Here is an 11,052-nt window from a genome sequence, read left to right as displayed (position 1 = left end):
AGCCCAAGAATAAAAACTGTGACCAAAACAATATATAGAAGGATACATCTCAAGATATCAAAATATTTGATAAAATCTCAATAAGGTCCAACCAAAATTGTATGGTCTTTCTGGTAATTAAAGTGGTGCTTGTTACCCTCTTGTTTCATGTAGTTACAGGGTAAGTACAATAAAAACACACAATTTGATATCACTGACACCGAAACCTTTATATGAATAAACAAACTTCATTCAGAACAGGTTTACAACACTTCTTATTCATTTCTCTTGCTTGGCTTCCTCCTCCTCTTGTTCCTCTTCTATTTCCACTGATGAATCTTAAGAAGGAATCCCATGTCTTTTGCTATTATGTTTATTCTGTATGTGTTAAAAGAAAATACAGTAGGTTACACCCAGAAATGTTCTCATGGTTTACTCATCTTTTCGCTTCTAACCAACTGTCACCAGCGTGTGTATGAGAGTCAACGTGAAGCTTCAAGCTTTCATGACGTTCTTGTGGGAGTTTCATGTGAAACTCGCACGAGATCTGCCATCTCTGTTCTTCTGTCTTGTTTGTTTCTCATTATTATTATTATCTGTTATTCTGTGTATTTTGTTGTGAGCATTAATTAAAGAAAAAAAACGGATGGCATCCGACATCTGCGTGACTTTTCGCGCGAGTTTCTCTGCGCACTTACGACACGCTTCAGCATTACATAATGCTATTCTTAAATCTACGCTTACACAGGATAATACATGAATACAAGTTTAAACCCCCCGTCTGTCTTTGGAGTTTGATATCCACATAGTTGTTTAAGAAATTAATGGCTGTAGCATTTCTATTAAAAAAAGTGCCCGAATATTATTATTTAACTAATAATATATTTTTAATTATGGGTTGGCTTTGATCGTGGATTTGTCGTGCTGTGCAGTGTAACAAAAAAAATAGCAGGCTTTTGGCGCCCTCTGCAGGCATTTGTTAATTATGAATTATAACATTTCAGGGGGAAAAAACTCTTGTGTGTTTAAATATGCAGATTAGCTTGTTTTGGTTAATTTAGAAGAAATCTACAGATGCAAACAGACAGATAGGCTTAAAACAAACACCATTAAATGTGTAGGGTTAGGTTTAAGTTTTCTTTCATTAGAGTAAAAGAAGACTTAAAGAAAAATAGCCAAAATCTTAAAATTGTCTACATGAAAGAAGAATTCCAATAACCCAAAAGAATTAAAACATTTATTGATTTGTGCAAAATAAACAAATTATTAGTGAAACTATGTCCGCTCCTATAGCTACTTGAAAATAGTAGTGTGGAAAACATGCCTCTGTATAGTTTCCTTTGCTGTTTTCTGCTCTTGTGATAAACCCAGTGAATACTAAAGAAGACCATGGTTCTGTGTGAACTGATTATTTTGTAGAAATCTGTGGATTGAAACCGTGAGTGAGGGAATTAAAATAAATTGATAAGGGAGTCAGAGTTATTAATATATTTAAGGGTTTATTATTTGTTAAATAAATAATTATGAGAAGTGCCCTTTTTTTCCACTTGAGCCCCTGCCCCCCAAAATGTCTGTGCACGTCCCTGTAGGGAGCTGATTGAGACTTCTATAGTCACTGGATGTGTTTCTCTGTCGCTTAAAACATTTCATCCCTCACACAGGTAGCTTTCTCACCATGTCATCTCTTTTCCCACAATGACATCACAGGATTTTTTATTTGTTTTGAAAATGGCAGAAGAGATTTGGATAAAAGTATTTAAAAATAATAATGTTTGAAAATCTTCTAGTGACTCACATTATTAAAAGCCATTTAAACTCAAACTACCAACAATGTTGAGCTATTTTGCATAATTTTTGTTTTTCTTAGAACTCCTTTAGTTTGTGCCACAAGAATATTCTAGATAGTTCTTCTGTAGTTTTTTCATCAAATCATTAGGACTTCCTTCCATTTCCTGTGGTGAAAGGGGTGAAGAATCACTAGCAAGTACAGAGCAGCTGGTGAGGTGAGTACGGTTTTGTAAGTCAGTAATATCTGATCTGTAAAACTCTAATCTAAATGAGCATATAAGTATGATTTGTATTAAATATATTGAGTACTATATTTAATAAAATATAAATATTATTGTTTAATAATACTGAATATTGTCTTATTTTCCTCATTTATAAATTAGTTTGGATAGAAGCATCTGCTAAATGAATGAATGTTTGACTAATAATATATGATATTTACAGGATATATAGAGCACTTTGGACAACATCAACTCAAGCAAAATGAATGAGTCTTATTACAATAAAGACATGAACTCAAGTGGATTTGATTTCAACGAGACATACTCAGTGTCTCCAGATTGAGGAATTCTATGAGGGTGATTTCTCTGGTCGTCTACAGCCTGACGTTTCTCCTCGGAGTTCCTGGAAACATCTTTGTTGTGTACATTGCTGGAATGAAGATGAAGAGGACTGTTAATACAATATGGTTTCTCAATCTAGCGACAGCTGACCTCCTGTGCTTGCCTTTCCATACCGTTCAGTGTAGGCGGAGATCCTTCTTGACCATCACTGGCCGTATGGATCCGTCATGTGCAAGATTCTCCCCTCTGTTATAGTTATTAACATGTTTGCCAGTGTTTTCACCTTGAGCTTGATTAGTCTAGATAGGTTCACCCAGGTGATTACACCGGTTTGGGCTCAAAATCATCGCAATTTGTTCTTTGCACGGCTGTCCTGTGTAGTGGCCTGGGTTCTGGCTTTGGTGCTCAGCTTGCCCTTTATGATATTAAGACATACTTTCACTAATGAGCATTTGAACAACACATATTGCACGTTTCTTGCTGATGAAGAAGATGCGTCAACATCTGGATTGTTGAGTATCATCAGATTTGTGTTTGGCTTTTTGATACCTCTCATATGCATCACATCATGCTATGGAATCATCGCACACAAGTTAGGCAGCAGTCATTTTCACTCTGGCAGAGCGTTTCGCATCATGTTGGCTGTTATTGTGGCATTTTTTCTGTGCTGGTTGCCGTATCACATGGTGGACTTAATAATATGGTACGGAGAGGATTCAAGTTTTTTAATGGCTTTGGCAGTGGATCCATTGGCCATCTCTTTGGCGTATATCAACAGCTGCCTGAACCCCATTCTGTATGTCTTCATGGGGCAGGATTTTAAGAACAAAGTTAAACTTTCTCTAAGACGTGTTTTTGAAAGGGCTTTCTCTGAGGAAGGAATGCAAATGCCGTGATCCACCCAGTCACAGCAAATGATTTACTGTAAAAATGTTTCTGTAACAGCTGCCAAAAATAGTATAGGCTATAGCTCCACTGTGGTTTATGATTTATTTTCAAGGGGGAAAAAAAAAAACAAAAAAACTTTTTAAATCATCCCCAATTTAATGTATACATAATATATATATATGTTTCTGCATTATTCTCAGAATTATTTTCTTTACCAAAATACTCTTGTAATGTACCTTGACAAAAATATTTTGCCTTTGTTATTTCTTTTAAAAAATAAAATTTAACCCTCTATGGTACGCAATATAATATCATTGATGAAAAATATTATTTGTGTTGTTTTTCCTGCTTAAAATTGGACACTTTAACAATATCAATAAACATTTTCATAATTTTTATTTTTATTTTATTTATTTTTATAAGTTTTATTTTATTTTTATAAAATGGAAAAATTTAAACATTTGCCATTTTCATGTTAATTAAAAAAAAAAAACTTACTGAAAACATCAATTTCCTTAACTAGACACTTGAACAAATTTATCCAGTTTTTAATGTATTAAAAGCTTCATATTTAATAAAAAGTAACATTTTATTGCAGCGGTTGCTCTCAGTCAACATTGTACCATAACACAAGTATTACCAAACCATCATATTATTATGTTATTAGGCTATATCAAGTTATCATATCCATCTTCATCCTCATCTCCATCTTCTCTCTCACCCTCACTCTCTCCGTGACGGATTGTCACTATGATTTTATCTTCCTCATCACAGTATGACCCCTCATCATCACCCTCATCAACTGCCAGTGCACTTGTGTTTTAATTTTCTAAGTGCTATAGAAAATGTGAATATCATAATAAATGCAGATATAGTAAGTAAATTACTATTCTTATAACGTGAATTACAAAATCATGTGAAAGTCAAATATATTTAGATAATTCTTACTCTTTTCCTTACAAATATAATACATTTATACTGAAACCTATTATGCCTGTATGGCCTTATGCAATGGTACAATGTTGCCTTGAGGCAGCACAGTTTTTTGTTATTTTCTCTAAAACACTAGATGATATATAATGAAAAGTTCTTGAAAATACTTCTCTACTTGCCAGTAAAGGTGACTCGTATTTTTGTGGGTGATTAAATGGATACAAACAAGTGAAAAAAGCACTTTTCATTGGAGAAAATATGGAGCCATGTGACGTGCTGAAACAGCCCCCTGTTGGTCATGTTTTGGTCTTTTTGCACTTTTATTGATTAGTATTTGAGTTATTCTGTCCTGAGATATGTTTGATCAATCAATTGATGCCTTATTTTATTAAAAACATACTAAAATAGACTATGTTGCCCTGAGGCAACAAAAAAAAAATATTTTGGGGTTGACAAATTTTTCTATTTTTTTTTATCAATAAAATGTTCCCAAATGGACCAAAAAATTATGTGGAATATTTTTTTTTTTTTCATGTGCCATCAACATGGTTGCAGTAGAGGGTTAATGGATGTTGTGATCATGGTTCTGATGCACAAAACATAAATTGCACGAGCCAACTCATACTAATAACAGCCTAATAACACCAATAGATGTTTTGAAAAAGAAAACAGTTGTTTAATGATAATTTCAGCATAAACTGTAGTGATGTTGTTGTGATGTTTCAGGATTGGGCACTTCTGGTGTACACGATATACTAATTAATGACCTAGGGAGCTAATAGAGGGTATGCTTCGACGTCACTTTCCCGTCGAACGCGCTTTCTCAGCTGGACTGATTCGCAAAAGAACCTGCTGCATGACTGCAAAAACGCGAGTAAAATGATTACACTAAAGGTTGGACTCGAAAGTTTTTCTTACAACTTGTCAAATAAACCTAATTGATGGATATTGACATGCAGCCAGGAATCATGTTTCCTGACATTTATATGTGCCTGATTTTGACGCCATAAAGCAAATCTGCCTGTGAATATTTTATAACTACAATATTGGCAGGTTTAAATCCGAGTAATCACTTATATCAATGTTATATATATCGTCATATTGCCCTAAAACTTGTATAGTTTTTGTCAGTGTTTATTTAAAAACACACAATTATGCAGAATATAAGATGGTAAATATTTAATTGATGAGTTGTCAACACAATATATAACAATACAATATATACAATATATATATAGACTTTACCTCAAAATCCAACAATTTGACAAAATGATAACTGCAAATCCATTTTTCTCTGCCTGCAGTCCAGCCATTTCTGTGAATTGCAGTGATCCATTTGCTTCTTTTTTCTGCCGGTTTTCTATCAGAATTAGTACTAGCTGCAGATAAAGTCCTTGTTGTTGGTGATTTTAATATCCATGTAGATAATAAAAAAGACTCATTGGGATTGGCATTTACAGACATTCTAACGTGTTAGACAACATGTGTCGGGACCCACTCATTGTCGTAATCATACTTTAGATCTTAATATTGTCACATGGAATCGATATTGATGCCGTTGAAATTCTGCAGCAGAGTGACGACATCTCAGATCATTATCTAGTCTCGTGTATACTACATTTAGTCAAAGAGGCTAAACTGCCTCCCTGCCATAAATATGGTAGAACCATCACTTCTACCACTAAAGATCGCTTTATAAATAATCTTCCTAATCAGTTTCATCACCTTAGCATACCAGACAGCTTAGAAGACCTCGATGTTGCAACAGAAACTATTGCCTCTGTCTTTTCCAGCACATTAGACTCAGTTGCTCCTTTGCTTTTAAAAAAAGATTAAGGAAATTAATCCAACGCCATGGTACAGTGAGCACACTCGGGCCCTAAAAACAGCAGCTAGAAAAATGGAGCGCAGCTGGAAGAAAACAAAACTAGAAGTATTTTGCATTTCGTGGAGAGAGAAAATGATTGAGTACAGAAAAGCCTTAAAAACTGCTAGATCTGCCTATTTTTCAAAACTTTTTGAAGAAAATAAACACAACCCTAGGTATTTATTTGATACAGTGGCTAAATTAACAAGAAATTAAAGCTTCAACTTCTGATGTTTCCAAAGAGCATAGCAGTAATGACTTTATGAACTTCTTTAGATTGATAATATTAGAGAGAAAATTATAACCATGCAACCGTCTACTACAGTATTGTGTCAGACAGTGCATTGTAGTGTCCCTGAAGAAAAATTCAATTCATTTTCTTCTTTAGGAGAGGAGGAATTGTCTAAACTTGTTAAATCATCAAAATCAACAACATGTATGTTAGACCCTATACGGACTAAGCTATTGAAAGAGATGCTTCCGGAGGTCATAGATCCTCTTCTTAATATTGTTAATTCATCTTTATCACTAGGATACGTACCAAAAACTTTTAAGCTGGCTGTTATTAAACCTCTTATTAAAGAACCACTTTGATCCTAGAGAATTAGTCAATTACTATCATTAGTCACTTTTCTATCAAAAATACTAGAAAAAAGGCAGTTTCATCACAACTATGTTCCTTTTTAGAAAGAAATAGTATCTGTGAGGATTTCCAGTCAGGATTTAGACCATACCATAGTACTGAGACTGCTCTCATTAGAGTTACTAATGATTTGCTCTTATCATCAGATCGTGGTTCTATCTCTCTATTAGTGTTACTGGATCTTAGTGCTGCATTTGACACTGTTGATCACAATATTCTTCTAAATAGACTCGAAAACTATGTTGGCATTAGTGGAATTGCATTGGCATGGTTCAAATCATACTTATCTGACCGTTATCAGTTTGTAGTAGTAAACGATGAGATGTCATATCAATCACAAGTTAAATATGGAGTACCGCAAGGCTCAGTACTAGGACCATTGCTTTTCACTCTGTACATGCTACCCTTGGGAGATATCATTAGGAAGCATGGCGTTAGTTTTCATTGTTACGCTGATGATACTCAGCTCTATATTTCTTCACGCCCTGATGAAACTTACCAATTCGCTAAATTAACAGAATGTATAGCTGATATAAAAAACTGGATGACCAGTAATTTCCTACTACTAAATTCAGAAAAAACAGAGATTCTAAATTTTTGGACCGAAAACTACTTCACGCAATAACCTAGAATACTGTCTAACACTTGATGGCTGCTCTGTTAAGTCTTCATCGTTCAGTTAGGAACCTGGGTGTGCTCTTTGATACCAATCTTTCATTTGAAGGCCATGTGACTAGCATCTGCAAAACCGCATTCTTCCATCTTTAAAAATATATCTAAACTACGAACATATGCTCTCAAAGAAAAATGCAGAACAGTTAGTTCATGCGTTCATGACCTCAAGGCTAGATTACTGTAACGCTCTACTGGGTGGTTGTTCCTCCCGCTTGATAAATAAACTACAGCTCGTACAAAATGCAGCAGCTAGAGTTCTTACTAGAACTAGGAAGTATGACCATATTAGCCCAGTTCTGTCATCACTGCATTGGCTTCCTTTTAAAATCTTGCTAACTACTTACAAAGCACTTAATGGTTTAGCTCCCCAGTACCTAAGCGAGCTCTTAAATCATTATAATCCTTCACGTTTATTGCGAATCTCAGAATTCAGGCCAGCTGATAATACCTAGAATATCAAAATCAACCGCAGGCGGTAGATCCTTCTCCTATTTGGCACCCAAACTCTAGAACAATCTTCCTAGCATTGTTCGGGATGCAGACACACTCTGTCAGTTTAAATCTAGACTAAAAACACATCTCTTTAACCTGGCATACACATAACACATTATCAATTTATATTTTAAAATCCGTTAAAGGATTATTAGGCTGCATAAATTAGGTCAGCCGGAACCAGGAACACTTCCTATAACACCAGATGTACTTGGTACATCAGAAAAAGAATGGCATCTATGCTAATATTAGTCTTTCTGTTTATCCTGAGGTTTACCGTAGTCAACCGGATCTGGGCCGTATCCAGCTGAGACCAAGGACCTGTGCCTTGACACGACCACAACACAGCCCTGAAGTATCAGCAGAGATCGAGTCGACTAGATCATCCATTGTGAAGACATCATCAACACGACAGTCCAGTGCCACAGTTCCTCAACAAACCGACCATACCGGCGTGATGAATACGATCCTCAACTGGACACGACCACAACGCAGCCCTGAAGTATCAGCAGAGATCGAGTCAACTAGATCATCCACTGTGAAGGCCTCATCGACACGACAGCCAGTAGCCACAGTTCCTCAACAAACCGTCCATACCGGCGTGATGAATACGATCATCAACTGGATGGAACTGAAATAAATACTTTGATTGTTGTGATCCTATCAGACTTATGATAGCAACCTGATTCGTAACAAAGCACTGTTCGCCAGAAGGAGAACTGGCCCCCCGACTAAGTCCTGGTTTCTCCCAAGGTTTTTTTTTTCTCCATTTTAACACCTGTTTGCCACCTGATGTCACCTGTTGGAGTTTGGGTTCCTTGCCGCTGTCGCCTTTGACTTGCTTAGTTGGGGACACTTGACATTTGACTTGACATTTGATATTCAACAGTATTCTTGACATTTATTCAACAGTGCTTTGATCTGCCTGCATTGACACTATTCTTTAAGAGCTGCTGTGCAGCAAAAATTTTGTACCAGTTATCAATGTAAAGCTGCTTTGACACAATCTGCATTGTAAAAAGCGCTATATAAATAAAGGTGACTTGACTTGACTTGACATGACAAAAAAAAGTATTTTTCAGGCTGGATCAACCTAATGCGCACGCGCAGTCCTAAATGCGCGTCTCTTGTGCCTCATTTCGGAGGCACACGTCTGACTGTTTCTATAGAAACCGGTGCTTCTAACGGCCGCTGCAGTGATGCAATGACTTTACCAGTCAGCGATTGGCTCTTATTTTGGAGGTCGGGACTTATTCCGCCATATTGCGCGTTACACTTTCTTCCATTCAAAATAACGTTGACACCGAGTCGACTTGTCGACAACGAGTGACACGTCTTGTGTTATTCTATAGTCTTTGGTGTCGCTTCTTGTTAGTTCTTGTTAATTCTTGTTAGTTTCTTTGCTTAAAGTCCCTATTGTTTGTTACCACGACAACCGCTTGAGCTTCCGCACTTCACGCACTTCTCATTAGCTTAAAATGCCCTTGAATCTAGCACAGTTAACTCTGTTCATTACAGTAGAGGTGGTTCGCCAAAGATGAGGCGAATCTGTTATAGCTATAGTGCTGCAAGTCAAGAGCACGTGATTTATTTATTTTCAATTATTAATTACAATAAATAAATACAAATAGGCCTATTTTGATTTGGCACATTGCCTATCTTGTTTATTTATTGACTTATTCCATTACTTTATTTAATTCCATGTGGTGTACCCAAATGATTACTGCGGGAATCCAACATAATGAACCGAAATAAATCGTAGAGTGCTCTTGACTTGGAGCATGAGTAGCTATATGAAATATATAGTAGGCTTCTACAAACGAGAGCTAAAAACCTAACCATTTTTTTTAATGAAGTGAATTATTTTCGCTTGGTAGTCTTTTTATCTTTCATGCTTGACATGAAGGCCTTGGCAAGCGTGCCTCCGTCTGTTGCCTATCCCACTGAAAATAAACTGACCAGCTGAACTGAACTGATCAGCCAGGCCACTGGGATTTCACTTTTCCCGGCTGCTTGCGATGGCCAGTCCGAGACTGCCCTAGCACAGTTAGGCTATTAATAATAAAAATTATGCACTTTGGGTCATCCTCTGTGTTCAGTCTTTTAAACTACTCCTCAGCATGCGTGTAGTGTAAATAAAGCAGTTACATCAATGAGATGATAGTAGTCCACGGCCACACCACCGTGCTAATGGTACATCCCACGGCACAAATTACAAGACAAAAAATGGAAAAATAGAAAATCTGTTAGATTTCATTTATTCAAATGATTGTTTCCAAAGTCATAATTTAGCAAAAGTAAAATTGACAAAAGGCAAATATTTACTGATGAAGTAACTGAAAAACAAGAAAAATTAATGCTTCGTTTCAATTTTTCATTTTTGCATTTGAATTGTATGGTCTGAAAACTGAATTGTGAAGCATTACATGGACCAAAGAACAAAACATTTAAAGATTTAATCTCAAAAAAAGATAAAATAGTATAAATAATTGACCAGCACACAGTAGAATTTCAGAATAATGGAATCTGGTCTAAAAGGTCTTTGGTCAAAGTGACTAAAACATTACGAAAGCAAGACTTGCAAGATACAGAGGAACTGAAGCTAGAAAACATGATATCAATCAACAGTCAGAGAGGAGTGATAAGAGCAGAGACATGACTAATCTCAAAAAGCAGAACGAATTACATATTGACAAACACACAACAAAAAGACAGGCAGAACAGAAAAATAGGCAGTGCTGTCAGTTTAAAGTGTAACAGGCTGTTTGTTGGAGGAAACTGTGTTATGTGAATGTTTTGGAGAATATATATGGTTGTACGGTCCAGCTAAAGATAAACCTAGGTGTGAAAAGGATCTTAAGAGGCTTCATTTGTCCATCCATAATCAAAAGTTTTAAGCCTTTTTTACAAATTTTTCAATTGAAGTATCTGTTTTAGAGAGTGTTTACTCATTTTGAGCCTGTTTTTAAACATTAACTATCTGTAATGTAATTTTTCATGTGTGGGAAAAAGCAACAAAACTAAACTAGCCAGTCAGATTTCTTTTCACCCAAATCCCCCACGCCCACCCATGCACGCACATACACAAATTTGACTTTACAACACACAAATGCACACTCTCAATATGTTATGATTGTATGCAGATAGATTTTAATAATTCATTTAAAAAATATGTATAAAATAAAAACGGCATCAGCGCCCTCTCATGGTACCAGTTGATTCAT

General features: G+C 35.9%; 1 protein-coding gene across 1 annotated transcript; it reads left to right on the top strand.

Moving 5' to 3' along the window:
- The first annotated feature begins 1,667 nt into the window (after positions 1–1,667).
- LOC125262536 (C3a anaphylatoxin chemotactic receptor-like) lies at positions 1,668–3,475 on the top strand. The gene is given in 4 exon segments (XM_048181341.1): positions 1,668–1,982; positions 2,212–2,489; positions 2,491–2,514; positions 2,516–3,475. Coding segments are annotated over 3 exon segments (885 nt in total). The 5' UTR covers positions 1,668–1,982; positions 2,212–2,339; the 3' UTR covers positions 3,227–3,475.
- Positions 3,476–11,052: the final 7,577 nt, after the last annotated feature.

This window comes from Megalobrama amblycephala, linkage group LG1 (genome assembly GCF_018812025.1).
Source record: "Megalobrama amblycephala isolate DHTTF-2021 linkage group LG1, ASM1881202v1, whole genome shotgun sequence".
Lineage (NCBI taxonomy): Eukaryota > Metazoa > Chordata > Actinopteri > Cypriniformes > Xenocyprididae > Megalobrama > Megalobrama amblycephala.
Note: the sequence above shows the minus strand (reverse complement) of the source record. Positions and strands in the feature narration are given on the sequence as shown.